Genomic DNA, 16,875 nt, shown 5'->3' on the forward strand with positions numbered 1-16,875 from the left:
GATAATTTAAATCACTTCCACCACAATTCCAACCATCCATTTACAAAATTAATTCTATATATAATTAAAATCCACCTTCTCGTGGGATCGACACTCGTCACCATTAATCTATACTACAATAGATTCGTGCGCTTGCGAGTTCAATAAAATTTGCACAACAAGTTTTTGGCGCCGTTGCCGGAGAGGTAAGTAATTTTAATTCATAGAATTAATTTTTGTGAATATTTCCATTTAATTGTTTTCTTGTATTTTTTTTTATTTAAAAAAAAAGAAAAAAAAGTGAATCTACATTTAAAGGTTAGTATTTCTTCTTTTTCTCTTCTTTAAAATTCTGTAATTTAATTTTTAATTTCTTTTTCTTTGTAATTTTTTTTATCTTACTAATTTTTTTTTTAGTTAATTTATTGTACGTATTTGTTTTAGTGTGTTTTTATAGAAAGGTTGTAACAGCGTATGAAGGTTAGTATCGTAATTTCTCCTTTTTCTTTATTTTTATTCACTTTGTTCCCATTTATTTTGTATTTCTTGCATGCATGGTCGTAGGTCATTATTTCCTAATCTTGAACCTATAGACCGTGAATTAGAAAAAACACTTCGCACACAAAAGCACATTAAAAATAAATTTGGAATGGATTTACAAGCACCACATGAGAGGTCATTTAAGGACTATTTTAGTCCCTTAGCTAATTTGAGCACATCATGCATAAGATACCCAAATGTAGTTGCTAGGAGTTTTAAATTAAAACCTACTGTGCTAAATTGTCTCCCCACATTTTATGGCCTAGAAAATGAGGATCCATATAATCATCTGAATGATTTTCATGCCATTTGTCAAACTTTTAAATATGAAAATTTTTCAGACGATGATGTTAAACTTAGACTATTCCCATTTTCTTTAAAAGATAGAGCTCGTTCATGGTTAAATACTTTACCTGCTAATAGCATTTCATCATGGGAACAAATGGTAACAAAATTTTTGAATAAATATTTCCTAGTGCATAAAACCAACGCTATTCGCAGGGAAATCTCGGAGTTTACCCAGAGAGATGACGAGCAATTTTTCGAAACGTGGGAGCTATTCAATGGGCTACTCTTGAAGTGTTCACATCATGGGTACTAGAAATGGCACCAATGCCAATACTTTTTGGAGGGATTATTGCCGAATGTGCAAGAATGGCTAATGGCAACAAGTGGAGGAGAGCTAATGTCAAAAAGTGCATAAGAGATTTGGGAATTCTTCCAGCAACAAGCGGATAATTCCCAACAGCGGAGTCGATCACTCAGGAATACTAGAAGAATTAAGGGAGTAAATGAGGTTCACATTGGCGAGTCAACTCGGGAATCAAAGAAGTCAAGGAGATGGTTGAAGGTCTTGCTCGACAAATAGCATCGTTATCGACTGCTAAATCAATAGAACCACATGACCATGACTCATACTCAGATCAAGCCAATGTCATAGGTGTAATGAGAAAACCATCGAATTACAACCCATACTCCAACACATATAACCCTGGATGGAGAGATCACCCAAATTTTTCATGGTCTCAAGGACTCCAACAGAATGGACCAGCAGCTCCAGCTCCACCAATGCAATAAATTCCTCAAAATCCTCAAGCCTCTCAGCCACCATTCAGATCATACAATCAGAACCAGAACCACTCTCAACCCAGACCATGAGAGGATGCATTCTAGAATTTTAGGAATGTTACTCACTCCACGATTGAGCAACAGAACCGCACCATTGATGGACTACGAAATGAGTTGAGAGCGGGCTTCAACTCACAAGCCCAATCAGTTTCAAGCCTCGAGAAGATGGTGGGACAACTTACTTCTTCAGTTCAGACCTTGGCAATGACTGTTGAAAAAGGCAAGTTTCTAAGTCAACCAGTGCCTAATCCTAAAGGAGTGCATGAAGCAAGTACTAGTTCACCACAGCAGCATGGAGAGGTCAAAGCAGTCATGACCCTGCGAAAAGGAAAAGAAGTCGACAACAAAGTGGAGATGCCGGTGACAAAAGAAAATCAAATTATACCTGTAAATGTTGACGACTTATCACCGGAGGAGAAAGAAGAAACCAACCCACAATAATATGTTCCCAAAGCTCCATTTCCTCAGAGGTTAGCTAAAGGAAAAAAGGGAAAATCCACAGGTGAGATTCTTGAAATCTTCAAACAGGTAAGTGTTAACATCCCTTTGCTTGATGCTATTAAACAAGTTCCATCTTATGCCAAGTTTCTTAAAGACTTTTGTACTAAAAAGAGAAATATGCATGTTCAAAAGAAGGCATTTTTAACAGAAAACGTTAGTTCTATACTCCAACATAAAATTCCTTTAAAATGCAAAGACCCAGGCTCCCCCACTATCTCATGTAGTATAGGAAACCACACAATTGAGAATGCTTTGTTGGATTTAGGAGCTAGTGTAAATCTGTTGCCTTATTTAGTATTCGTGAAACTTGGACTGGGAGAATTACACCCAACTCCAGTGGTGTTACAGCTTGCAAATCGGTCCACGAAAATACCTCGTGGTATTGTGGAGGACGTGCTTATCCAGGTAGACAAGTTTTATTTTCCTGTTGATTTCATTGTAATTGACACTCAACCAATACAGGATTCAAGGAAGCACATTCCCATTATCCTAGGCCGACCTTTCTTGGCAACTGCGGATGCTCACATTTAATGCAAGACTGGAAATATGCAGTTGTCCTTCGGCAACATGACTATGGAGTTGAACATCTTCAACATTGCCAAACAACCTCACAATGCAGATGATGGAATTGTTGATGTGGACTTAATTGAAACAATAGTTGATAACACTTTTCTTTAAAACCTTAGTTATGATCCTTTACAAACATGTTTAACTCACTTTGGTTTGGATTTTGATATTGACAGATCGGTCGATGAGGTCAACGCCCTACTTGACTCAGCACCATCCATGGACACTAATAAATGGAAGTCAATAGTTGAACAACTAGCACCATCAGAGAAGAAACTCATCCCATCATCAGAATCACCACCGAAACTCGAGCTCAAACCATTACCCAACACTCTGGAATATGCATTTTTGGGAGAAAAAAATACTCTGCCGGTAATCATCTCATCATCCCTAAATGACGATAAAAAAGGTAAGTTGTTAGATGTTTTAAAAGAGCACAAAGGAGCATTAGGATGGACTATAACGGACATTAAAGGTATAAACTCAGTAGACTACATGCATTACATTCACCTCGATGAAAATGCTAAATCTACTAGGGAAATGCAACGTTGGTTAAATCCTAACATGAAAGAAATTGTTAGAACAGAAGACCTTAAGTTATTAGACGCAGGTATCATTTACCCCATTTCTAATAATTCATGGGTCAGTCCTGTGCAAGTTGTCCCCAAAAAGTCAGGAGTCACAGTAGTTACGAATGCTGATAATGAATTGATACCCACTAGAGTAACTACAGGATGGCGTGTATGCATTGATTATAGAAAGTTGAATTTTGTCACATGTAAAGACCATTTTCCTTTACCATTTATTGATCAAATGCTTGATAGATTAGCAGGCCATGAATTTTATTGCTTTCTAGATGGCTACTCAGGATATAATCAGATTCCCATAGCACCAAAAGATCAGGAGAAAACTACTTTCACTTGCCCTTTTGGCACATTTGCATATAGAAGAATGTCATTTGTATTATGTAATGCACCTGCTACATTTTAACGATGCATGTTGAGCATTTTTTCTGATATGGTTGAACGATTCCTTGAAGTCTTTATGGATGACTTTTCTGTCTTTGGTGATTCGTTTGATCAATGTTTACATCATCTAACACTAGTTCTGTAGAGATGTATTGAGAAGAACTTGGTCTTAAATTGGGAGAAATGCCATTTTATGGTAAAACAAGGTATTGTTCTCGGTCACATCATTTCGAGCAAAGGTATTGAGGTTGACAAAGCCAAGGTGGATCTCATTTCTAATCTTCCTCCACCCAAAACTGTCAGAGAAGTAAGATCTTTCCTTGGGCATGCTGGTTTCTATAGACGTTTCATTAAAGATTTTAGCAAAGTTTCTAGACCCTTATGCAATCTACTTGCTAAGGATGTACCTTTGAAAAACTAAAGCAATTATCGACATCATCACCCATCATTCAGGCCCCAAACTGGAGCTTACCATTTGAGCTAATGTGTGATGCATCTGATTATGCAGTAGGAGTAGTTTTAGGACAAAGAGTTGATCGAATTCCCCACGTTATTTACTATGCTAGTATGACATTGAATGATGCACAGTTGAACTATTCAACTACTAAAAAAGAAATGTTAGCAGTAGTGTTTGCATTAGAGAAATTTCAATCTTATCTCATTGATTGTAAAATAATCGTGTTCACGGATCATGCTGCTCTTAAATATATTCTCACAAAAAAAGATGCAAAAGCTAGACTAATTCATTGGGTGTTACTTTTGCAGGAATTTGACTTGGAATTCAAAGATAAGAAAGGGACAGAAAATGTTATGGCGGACCACCTCTCTCGTCTCCATTTTGACACAATTACAGAACCATTAATATTGAATGAGTCATTTCCAGATGAACAATTAATGAGTGTGAAAGTATTACCTTGGTATGCTGATATAGTTAATTATCTTGTTACAGGTAAACTTCCAGAGCATTGGACCAAGCAAAACAAGGCTAAATTCTTTGCAGAGATAAAGAATTTCTTTTGGGATGACCCGTATTTGTTCAAGTATTGTACTGATCAAATTGTTAGATGATGTGTCCCAGAAAATGAAATTCAGAATATTCTTTCATTCTGCCATGAACAAGCTTGTGGAGGCCATTTCAGTGCTAAGAAAACAGCAACTAAAGTTTTACAATATGGTTTTTATTGGCCAACTATATTTCGAGATGCTTACACTTTTTGTTCTTTATGTGATAGGTGTCAACGAATGGGGAGCATTACACGAAGGAACATGATGCCATTAAATCCAATTTTAGTGGTTGAGCTTTTTAATGTATGGGGTATCGACTTCATGGGACCCTTTCCCCCTTCTTTTGGCCATCAATACATATTGGTTGCTGTTGACTATGTATCGAAATGAGTAGAAGCAATTCCATGCAGAACCAATGATCACAAGGTGGTGATAGGATTTTTGAAAAGCAATATTGTCTCACGCTTTGGATTCCCTCGAGCAATAATCAGTGATGGTGGTGCCCACTTTTGCAACAAAGCGTTCAAAGCTCTTTTGACAAAGTATTCAATCACACACAAAGTGGCGACTCCGTATCATCCGCAAACCAGTGGCCAAGTTGAGATATCCAATCGAGAAATAAAGCACATATTAGAAAAAACGGTGAGGCCAGACAAGAAAGATTGGTCATTAAGACTTGATGATGCATTATGGGCATATAGAACAGCTTTCAAGACCCCGATTGGGATGTCACCCTACAGGCTAGTGTATGGAAAAACTTGTCACCTACCTGTGGAACTCGAGCATCGTGCATATTGGGCCATCAAGAAATTTAATTTTGACATGCAGCAAGCCAGCTCAAAAAAGAATATTACAGCTTGCAGAACTTGAAGAAATTCGCAATGATGCATACGAAAATACCAAGATTTACAAGCAACGAATGAAAGTCTTCCATGATAAGCAAATTATGAGAAAATCATTCACTCCAGATCAGAAAGTGTTTTTATTCAATTCTCGCTTGCACCTATTCCCAGGTAAGTTACGCTCTCATTGGTCTGGCCCATTTATTGTTCATACTATTTTTCCACATGGGGCAGCTGAAATTAAGGACCCAAAGAATGATGTCACGTTTAAAGTTAATGGTCAAAGATTAAAGCCATATCTAGAATACCAACCACATGGAGAAGACATCGAAATAAATTTAAGTGACCCACTAAATTTGAATTGATTTTTTTTTCTTTTCGGTGATTTGATTTTTTCTTTCTTTCCTTCTTTATATTATTCTTTTGCTAATTGAAATTATTTTTGCATAAGTGTGTTTGTTTAACTATTAAGTTTTCTCTTATCATTTTTAATCATGAGTACCTTACTTAGACCGTTCCTCCTGAACATTCTTAAACCACTTCAACGTGTCAAAACTCATCTCAAAAGGCAGATTCAATTTTGTAAAACACATTGCATTTGGGCTATACAACCACCAGAGTTAGTAGCCTATGTTGAGGGTTTAGAAAGCCAACTTAGAGACATTGAGAGAAGTGTTTACGACATCCAGTTGGAGCTTGAGGTAAATTCAATAAGAGGACGATTTTAATTTTCTTTGTGTGTTTTAATTTATTTTTCTGTTTGTGTGCTTTAGTTTGTTACCCCGGTGAAGTGGCGGATAATGGTACTCCGTGACAATCAAGTCGGTTACTTCAGTTTCCCATAATAACTGATATTCTGAGGCGAAGGTATGGACAGAAACGAGATTCTAGCGAAGCTTCACAAGTGATTCCCTTCACTTCCTCAGAATGCCCTCCTTACGATCTATAAAGCTCGGTCCGAACGCATGCGATTGTTCATGAGCAATAACATACCTGCTGATATCCGTTGGTTAATTGAGGCGAAAGTACGATTGGCAGGTGAGTTACCTCCAAAATTTATTGCATACATGCCTGGTTGTGGTAAAGGAAATTATGCAAGAAAACTACGAGCTCGAAGAATTTCTGTTGCTTGTCATAAGTGTGCCAGAATGAGTTGCAATAAAAACCCATGTTCTTTAGGAATGGTGTCTGATAACAGGGAAGATAAGAGTCAATTCATTAGGGATGACTTGAATAAGGAGTCATTGGGTGATATCCTTTTGTCTCTTGAAACGCATCCCAGTGGATATGTGCAAGGAGCGATTCTCCAGTTATGGCCATTATTCTAGAAAGAGCATGCACGATATAGTCTCGGGAATCTGACTATAAACGACCCTATTTGCCAGTTTATAAGAAAACTGGATAGGAAGCCTATCCTCGACCCATAAAGGGCGTTCAATCCGTTTCTAGACGTAAAACCAGAGGAAGATGTGAGCCACAGTCGCAACTACCTGTAAATATCCTTTCACTTTACTGTTATTTTATTTCACTATTGTTTTATTGTGTGTATTATTATCTTTAATAATTTTATTACTGTTTGCTTTTTCCTTATTACTGTTTGCTTTTTTCTTTTTACTGTTTCCTTTTTGACTCGCGAGCCACGTGCTTTACGTGTTATTTGACACTGACATATTACCTCATACACAACTGTGACCCACTGTCACCAAGACTCTTAAATGTGATTTTTTTTTTATCAAGCACTCACAAGTTATTTTTTGAGAAGTATCACAATGGCAGCTACTCCAAATAGACAATTCAAGAACATTTGTGTGCTTTCTAGATTTACCTATGGCAAACATAAAGAGTTCGTTGAGGCAGCCATCGATCTTGGTCGAAGTATAGCAGAGAGAAAATTACACTTGGTGTATGGAGGAGGTAACCGAGGGTTATCAAAAATGGTCTTAGAAGCAGCTTTTATCAGAGGAAGTCAAGTGTTAGGCATCATCCCCAGAGTCTTAAAACCATTGGGCAGTTCGTCTGACTCATCAACTGGAGAAGAGTTAGTCGTCTCAGGTATGCAAGAAAGAATAACTGAAATGCTTAATCATGCTGATGCTTTTATTTTCCTTCCAGGAGATCTTGCAACACTAGAGGTACTTATCACACTAGCATCTTGGGCCCATCTGCACATCCACCAGAAACCCATTGGTTTGTTAAATGTCAATAACTTTTATGATGGCTTTATCACATTTCTTAACCATGCAATAAAAAACTATTTCATTCCTTCTAATGTGAAAAAACTTTTTATTTGTGCTTACACTGCTAATGAGCTACTTGATCTGTTACAAGCTTATAAACCGGAGCCAGACCCTTGGACCTTTGTGTTGGAGCACCTAAATAATGATGGTAACAGTAGCCGCAGTAAGAAGTATAAATTAGATTTAACTCTCCGCTTGTAAATATTTTCTTTTGTGTTGCACCACCCAGGGGATGTCTTCTAAACTCTGCTTCTTTCCTTTCAAACATTGAGGACAATGTTTCGTTCTGGTTGGGGGGAGGGAATAGTCGACAATTGTGGAAGTTTGGTTAAGTTTTTACTAATTTTTTGTTGTAAAAACTAACTATTGCTAACTTTTTGTGTTGAAAATGGCTGAATATGGAGGGTAGTGACTCTAGAAACGCATCTTCATTATTTAAAAAAAAATTAAAAAAAATTTCTTTTTCTTTATTAAGTTTTGATGTTCATTTTTCTTCTTCTTTTTTTTCTCCTCTATAAATATATATTTTCCAACTTTTGAGTCGAAGATGGCTGAATATGGAGTGTAGTTCCTCTAGAAACGCATATTCTTTAAAAAAAAAAAATCCAAGCATAGCAAGGCGAGCTGTAACCGGTAATCTTTTTCTTCCATGAAGAGTAAGGATTAATCTGATGCCTCCAAGATGAAGATGAGTATAACCTTCTCGTTTCCTGTTGGAGAGCAACTCGGAGGGAATCTCCAGAGTGACATATTGCTCAGCAGAGGTGGTTTGAAGAGCACACTGATTCAGGCGGGAAGACTGGATATATTCTTTAGGGTGAGGGCGTCTAGTAGAGATGAGGGTGCGAATACTACAGGTAAAAGAGCTAGGTCGTTTGTACAACTGATAAGGGCTAATAAGAGGGTAAGAGGACTCACTGATTTGGGCTGATTCAGGGATATAGGAATATTCGACAAGGTGTTCAATCTTATTCATGGTATGAGAAGTGCAAGATCAGGGCAAAGAAAGAGTAGAAGAAAGAGTAACAGGAGGGGAAGATGAAGTGGAAGCCATGAATGAGAAGTTCTCTCTGCGCCTGAAGTTCTAGAGAGCAAAATAGAAAAAGCCTTAAATTATACCATTTTGGGCTGGAAAACGTGGATTTAGAAAACATGAAAGTTTCAAGGATGGGTATGGCTCTGATACCATATGAAAGTACGTGACTTGTTATCCGACAGTGCAGACCAGACTAGTGCCTATTCAGGATCACCTCTGGACTTTACGTCATCGGTTTCCCGTCGATATACTCAAATGGGGAATCATAAACACTTTTAAATAATTTTTTATGCCGGGTTATATAACCCAAAACAGACTTTCTTTTAGTCTAAAACAGGGTACCAAACCAGATAAGAAATCATCATAAGTTTTCTGATGCACAGGATCCTTGCTAGAGGCAAGTGCAGAGCATACTTCCTTAAGTTTCAAAATGAACAAATTTAATTCTTTATTCTTTTTCTTTCTCTAGAGAGCTTCATTTGCAGAGAGAGGGGAGAGGTTTAGAGATTCATAGTGATAAAAACACACGAGAGTTTATTGCTTCAAACTTCTATATTTTACAAGTAAGGGGAGAATCCTTTATATAGGAGAATTCTCAGAGAAGATAGGACAGGACCCCTATCTTTTTCAAAAGCAAAAGATACGACAACATGGATCCTTGAGATCATGACTTCTCAAGTGATCATGACCTGTAGAACACCTTTTTAGAAAGCCAAGCCCACCGATCAAGACTTGGAAAAATGGACAAAAGATAAAGCATGCTTACAAAGACTTTTACAACTGGCAAAAGCCAAAGCGTAAGGCAAACCAAGACAAAACCATAAAGTAAAACATAATTATTACAACAAGACAAACTACTTTATTGAAAGCAACAAGACAAACAACTTTATGGAGAGCGGAGATTCATGTAATCATCTTCGGATGAGCTTTCTGTCTCACAGGGATTGTCACAAAAGGTTTTGGAGCGCTTTGGAGTCTTATGGTGGGGACCACGGTAAGGTGGATAAGGGGAATCTTTTCGGCATCCTGGTTTGGATGGTACGGAATTAGGACTTGGCATTTAAGTGGCCTTGTCAACTTTGGAGGGTTGTGATGGTTGAGATGATGATCCGGGTTCATGCATGGATGGCTGGGGAAACTGTTGAAGATGTTGACTTAAAGGAAGAAATGCTTCCCAGGGGTCTTGTGAGTCTTGGTAAAGAAAGTCGGTGTAGTCTGGTTTTTCTTCTTTGATGATGATTCCTGTAGACTTTGGTTTGGAAATGGAAGATGGAGTAGGGATCATGATGAGGTCATATTGTGGACCTAAGGAGGTGTGGAAGATATCTTTGTGGGGCGGAGGTTGGTGGTTTAATTGACAAAGATGGTTGTGCAGGGTGGATTGGATTTCATTTTCAATGACAGCTAGATGTGGTGCACTGAACCATTCATATACCTGGTCTTGTGTCCAAAAGAGTTTTGTGTCTGGATGTTGGAAGTATGGCCTGTGAATGATAAAGACTGATGTAAACATTTGTGCTTCTGAGGTAGGCATACGTTCAAGATTGTAAATTTCTGACAGTTGTTGCAGCTTCTTTCTCCACCATGGTATGGGGGAGAACCATTCAAGTAATGTCTAGGTAAGAGAGGTGGCTTTGTCGGGAGTAAGGAGATGTTCCAAAGTGGGAGTAATTGGTAGGATCAACTTAGTGGCATAAAGGACTGTTAGGCACCAGATGTACCATAACACATCTTCAGTGGTTTCTCTGGATGGATCAAGGGTTAAACCTGTAAGGAAAATATTTTCTGGGTGGAAGGAGGAAAATGGAAAAGGTTTTGTGACAAGGTAAGCTTTCACGAAGAAACGAAAAAGAGCTTTCTTTGTGAATTCTTGGATGGCATAAACAGAGGAAAAGTTTTTGTTAAAGGGAAAAGTTTTCTTGGTGAGAGCTTCTGGGCGTAAAGATGTAGCCATGGAGATAATCGAAAAGTGGTATGTAGTGGAAAACAAAGTGAGAGGTTTTTTTGGTTTTGAGAGTCTAGATAGCATATCAGGGATGGGGTTTTGAAATCCCTTTATATGCTTGACCGAAAAGTCATATTTGGAAAATCAATCTTTTAATCTGAGTAACATTTTTTCGGGAACAGTTTTGCCTTTGAAATTGAGAATATTTGGGAAGGCTGAACTGTCCATACAGATGAGAAAATGGTGTCCAATCAGATGATACTCAAACTTTTTGATGCCATTCTTTACCGCTAAGATTTATTTGAACACGCTATGGTAATGCTTGTGTGTGTCAGAAAATTGTCCGCTAGCGTAAGCGATAAAGTGTTCTTTTCCATTGATGTCTTCAAGGAGGATGGCGCCCCATGAGTCATCACTTGCGTCTATCTGCAATATGCACTTGCCATCAGTAATCAACTTTAAAGGAGGCGGATTTTGCGCAATCTGCTTGAGAGTAGTGACAGCATTTGTGTGGTCAGCATTCCATTCTAGGGGCTTCTTTTTCAATAAAGCCGAAAGGTGATGAGTGTAGTGATCCACATGTGGGATGAAGTCTCTAATGTAATTGATGATGCCGAGAAACTGTTGAACTTGCCTTTTGGAAAGTTGCTGATCTGGAAAATGAAGCAATTCTTGGGCAATATGCTTTCCGGGCTGATAATGGCCATCTTTTATGATCATACCAAGGAATTTAATATTTTCGGTGTCAATGGTGCTTTTCTTGGCTGATAACATGATTCCATGACTTTGGACAATATCATAGAATTGAGTTAACAGTTGATGATGTTCATCATGTGATCCTGAAAAAAGCAAAATATCATCAATGTAAATTAATGCATGATGCAGAATAGGCTGAAAGATGTTGACCATGGATTTTTGGAAAATGGATGGGGCAGTTTTGAGGCCAAAAGGTAGGACGGTCCATTGGAAATGGGCATTTGGGATACAAAAAGCAATTTTGTAACGCTCAAAGGGTTCAATGCCTAATTGCCAGAAACCTGATTTTAAATTGAATTTTGAAAAGATCTAGGCATTTTTTAGAAAAGTAAACATGCTTTGTCGACGGGGCAAGGAAAACTTGTCATCTTGTAAAAACATGTTTAATGGCTGGTAGTCTATTAATAACTAGGCGTTTCTTGCCTCTGACAATTTCATAATGCTTTTCAACATAAAAGGCTTGGCAAGCCCATTGAGAATGTGTGGGCTCGATTAAACCTTGGGCTAACAATTGGGAACATTCCTGTTGGGCTAGGAGTAAATCAGAAGGACTTATTCCTGGGTGAGTAGCTTTGGTTGGGTTAATGTCTTCATTGAATTTGAAAGGTAACTCAATGAAGAAAGACTTATTTTTCCACAATGGGTTTGGATGGGTGAACTCAGAATGGGACTCTGGACAGAAACTCAAAAGCTTGTTTGAAATATCCTGGTAGGGTTGAGGGGTTTTAGACAGATTGTAGAGTTTCAGAATGTCTGTGAAAGGTTTGAACATAGACTTGACTCGAATTCCATTGGGAAGGATTTGGAGGTGTTTGATCTGGTGAAGGATGTCAAAACCTAACAAGAGATCCTTATTAGGAAGGGTTGAACTGATAACCTTGGTCCAAATGACACAATTAGGGAAAATTTGAATACCAATGGTTTTTTTGGTAATCAAGGAGGTGGTGAATAGTTTGCCATTGACAGCTTTGAAATGTTCTTCATATTCTGTCCAGTATTCTGGTGGAAGAATATGTGGGTTTAACATGCTGCGTTGGGCACCAGTGTCTATGAGACCAATTGCTGGAACGGACCTTTGGAACTTTGAGGGTAAGATTTAGAGCTTGATGGATGGTATAGGAATAGAAGTGTCAAGGGACAGTAATTGTTGGTGGAAAATGGCTTGGGACTGATCACTGTCTGAATCATCAGAGGAGTTCTGCAGTGCAAATACTGTTTCATCATTGGGTTCATCTTGTTCAAAGAAATAGAATTCCAGTTTATCATTTTCTGGAGAGTAATCTGTAGTGGCTTGGAGATGCTCAACTAACCGAATAGATTTTTCTCACTTGTTAGGACAGTCTTTGGCATAATGGCATTTCTTCTTGCAGATGAAACATCTGCTTGATTTTCTCTGTTTAAAGTCTCTAGAAGAAGATGGCTTCTTTCGGAAGAATCTGTAAGGCTTTCTGGATCGACGAGGTTTGGATGAAAATTCTGGATTTCTGAATTTCTTACAATGCCTTTTCTTTTTAGGATTGCAATCACAATCCTTTTTCTTTTTGCATTTGATCTGCAAATAAGGCTTTTTGCAAGCACTCCGAAATGGCTCTTTGTCTTTCAACAATTCTTTGAAAAACTGCTTTTGTTCGCAGAGTTTATCGAGACAAGTTTTTGCAAGCTGGAAGATTTTGCCAAGAGAGATGTTGTCAAGGGAAAGATTGGATGCTGTGAGTTGTCGCTGGATGTCGGGTTGGAGTTCATCTGGAAGAGAGGCTAGAAAGACATGCTTTAATGTCGGTTCATTGAATCCATTAAGCTTATAAAATAGCAAAGACATTCGCTTGTAATGGAAGTCAACATCCTTAGCATTAAGGGAACAGCATTTCATGTTGAGATAGTCTCGTCGTGCAACTTCAAAGACTGTAGAGGGGTCTCTAAGGAATTGATCATGGATAACTGCAAGAGCACTTGAGACTTCTGGTAATTGAATAAACTGCAATTGTCTGTAGTTGCCTAAAGAATCAAACCAATCTCTTAGAGCACCCGTAAAACGAGTAGCAAACTCTCTAAGGACTGATTGAGTTGTGGCTCCTCGACATAGCATTTGAAGGTCAATCCAGGCACACATTTCATTAAGGCGATCACGCCATTTATGAGAGGAGAGATCATCAAATGTGAACCATGGGCCACTTGAAGATTTTTGACTGGGTGAACTGGTATGTGCTTGAGCAGGAGGGGGTTGGTTTGCGGCAGAGGATTCAGGCATTTCTTCTTCAACTTCTGAGGGAATATCAACATATGGTTCTGTATGGGAGGTTTGGCCTTGAGGAGGGTGATCAGGTTGGGCCATCAAGATTCTGGTGATATCAGCATAGGACTTTTCAGAATCACTAGTGGATACTGAAGATTCTGTGTCAGTCTCAGTATGGCTATCAGAAACAGCTAGATTTGAATCAGAAGTTTGGTCATCTGTAGTAGAAGAGTGGTCGACTGTATGGGCACTAAACTGGTGCGTTGGTTGTTTATCTTTGGAGTGAGAAGGTAGTTGGGATTCAGTTGGTGGTGGAGGTACTGGTGGTGATACCGGAGTATGACCAGGAGAGTGTTGGCCAGGGATGGTAATGGATGATGGATGAAATGTGACGGGTCGCGGTTGAGGTTTAGGCTTTGGTTTAGGTTCGGTGGTGGTAAAGGATTTTCTCTAAAAAGAGTATGGGTCATGCCAAATAACTTGGAAGGATCATACTATGGGATGGGGGAAAGCATAGAGGCAAAAGGATGATAAGGCGGACCTATGGAAGGGATAGGAGGTGATGTAGTAAAAAGGGTAGGTCTTTGTTTTTCATATTCAATGTGATCAAGTTCAGCTTTTAAGCGTTTGATTTCCCTTTCCTTTTGGTCAAATTATGGGGCATAATAGCGCTGGGCAAGCATAGCTCATAGTTCAAAATCGAGTTGGGTAATTCGGGAATGGAGATTTTTGTGGATCTGCTGCATCTGTGCAGAGATTGAGTCAACTTTTGTCTCAAGTTGTTCAGTTCGTAAACTGATGTTCTCAACTTTGGAGTTGATATTCAACAAAGTATCATTCTGTGCTCTGGCATTTTGGGTTTGACAGTTAAGGACTGATTCAAAAGGTTTAGGAGGTTCTAGGTGGCCAGATGAGGTAATTGGTGAAGGGACAAAGGGTTTGGACACGACATTTTGTTGGGAATCTGTGTGAGTGTCTAAAGGAGGAAAAGAGGAAGAATAGTCTGAAGAAGTGGATGAAAACATCATACAAGTGAGTGGTGGTGTGGGAAGTGAGATTGGTGACGGAGTCTCAAATTTACAATGCTTTGCAATCCATTTGAGTTCTTTTTGGTAAAAGGGTAATGGAGCTGGTGGAGGCGGAGGATCTTGTGGTGGTTTGGGATCATAGTGGTGGCATGAGACTGGAGGTTTTTTCTTTTTGGGTTTCTTTTTCCTTGTGGTGGCATAATCATCGTCTTCGTCCCAATCATCCCAGTAGGGACAATTTGGGTCACACATGCCTGAGCCAGGGGCATCCCATAGGAAATGACCATTTTGCTTGGCTGGATAAACAAGGTAGCCTGCAGAATTGAACCCTGTAATGGGCAGATCTTCTTGGGCTGTCTGAACAGCTGTGATCATTGAAGAATAGGTAAAGGAGAGTCGAGGAGGCTCTTGTGGAGCAGTTGGAGGTGGTTTAAAAGTCATTTAGACTGTTCCATCTTAGCGTCTTTCAAACATGCTTTCAGAGGTCTGAATTGGAGCTGTATTGTTATGGAACTGTTCATAGTTGGAGATCCATTCAAGAGGCATAAGCTTGATGAGCTCATGACGGGGAATTTGTCTTCGGATCTGGATTATGGTTGGGATCTGGTCAGATTTGGCTAAGATCATGAGGGTATCAGAATGATGTTCAGGAGTGGGTAGATCTAAGGCATGATTTTGAAGCCTATATACCAATTGGTGGTGTAAGGTGGCAATTTTGGCAGAATAAATTTGTTCAGCACCTTGGATCTGAACTTGGACTTTCAAGGATGTGGGCAAATTGGGGTCTTGGAGAGAAAGATTGAAGTTTGGGTAAAAGGTAAGCAAAACACTTCCTGCATGGAGGGTTGTAAGAACAGTGCCAATAACAACATCTTGGTACTGTTTAAACCGGGTATCAAGCATAGCAAGGCGAGCTGTAACCGGTAATCTTTTTCTTCTATGAAGAGTAAGGATTAATCTGATGCCTCCAAGATGAAGATGAGTATAACCTTCTCGTTTCCAGTTGGAGAGCAACTCGGAGGGAATCTCCAGAGTGACATATTGCTCAGCAGAGGTGGCTTGAAGAGCACACTGATCCAGGCGGGAAGACTGGATATATTCTTTAGGGTGAGGGCGTCTAGTAGAGATGAGGGTGCGAATACTACAAGTAAAAGAGCTAGGTCGTTTGTACAACTGATAAGGGCTAATAAGAGGGTAGGAGGACTCACTGATTTGGGCTGATTCAGGGATATAGGAATATTCGACAAGGTATTCAATCTTATTGGTGGCATGAGAAGTGCAAGATCGGGGCAAAGAAAGAGTAGAAGAAAGAGTAACAGGAGGGGAAGATGAAGTGGAAGCCATGAATGAGAAGTTCTCTCTACGCCTGAAGTTCTAGAGAGCAAAATAGAAAAAAGCCTTAAATTATACCATTTTGGGCTGGAAAACGTGGATTTAGAAAACATGAAAGTTTCAAGGATGGGTATGGCTCTGATACCATATGAAAGTACGTGACTTGTTATCCGACAGTGCAGACCAGACTAGTGCCTATTCAGGATCACCTCTGGAATTTACGTTGTCGGTTTCCCGTCGATATACTCAAATGGGAAATCAGAAAAACTTTTAAATAATTTTTTATCCCGGGTTATATGACCCGCAACAGACTTTCTTTTAGTCTAAAACAGAGTACCAAACCAGATAAGAAATCATCATAAGTTTTCTGATGCACAGGATCCTTGCTAGAGGCAAGTGCAGAGCATACTTCCTTAAGTTTCAAAATGAACAAATTTAATTCACGTCGTCGGTTTCCCGTCAATATACTCAAATGGGGAATCAGAAAAACTTTTAAATAATTTTTTATCCCGGGTTATATAACCCAAAACAGGTTTTCTTTTAGTCTGAAACAGGGTACCAAACCAGATAAGAAATCATCATAAGTTTTCTGATGCACAGGATCCTTGCTAGAGGCAAGTGCAGAGCATACTTCCTTAAGTTTCAAAATGAACAAATATAATTCTTTATTCTTTTTCTTTCTCTAGAGAGCTTCATTTGCAGAGAAAAGAGAGAGGTTTAGAGATTCATAGTGATAAAAACACACGAGAGTTTATTGCTTCAAACTTCTATTCAATTG

General features: G+C 38.9%; 1 protein-coding gene across 1 annotated transcript; it reads right to left on the reverse strand.

Moving 5' to 3' along the window:
• Window positions 1-13,370: 13,370 nt before the first annotated feature.
• LOC127901856 (uncharacterized) lies at window positions 13,371-15,017 on the reverse strand. The gene is made up of 3 exons (XM_052439876.1): window positions 14,505-15,017; window positions 13,561-14,187; window positions 13,371-13,499 (listed from the first exon to the last, which is right to left on the reverse strand). Exons 1-3 carry the CDS (start codon window positions 15,015-15,017, stop codon window positions 13,371-13,373), a joined length of 1,269 nt encoding a protein of 422 aa, XP_052295836.1.
• Between the last annotated feature and the right edge of the window lie 1,858 nt (window positions 15,018-16,875).

Source organism: Citrus sinensis, chromosome 4 (assembly GCF_022201045.2).
Source record: "Citrus sinensis cultivar Valencia sweet orange chromosome 4, DVS_A1.0, whole genome shotgun sequence".
Taxonomy (NCBI): domain Eukaryota; kingdom Viridiplantae; phylum Streptophyta; class Magnoliopsida; order Sapindales; family Rutaceae; genus Citrus; species Citrus sinensis.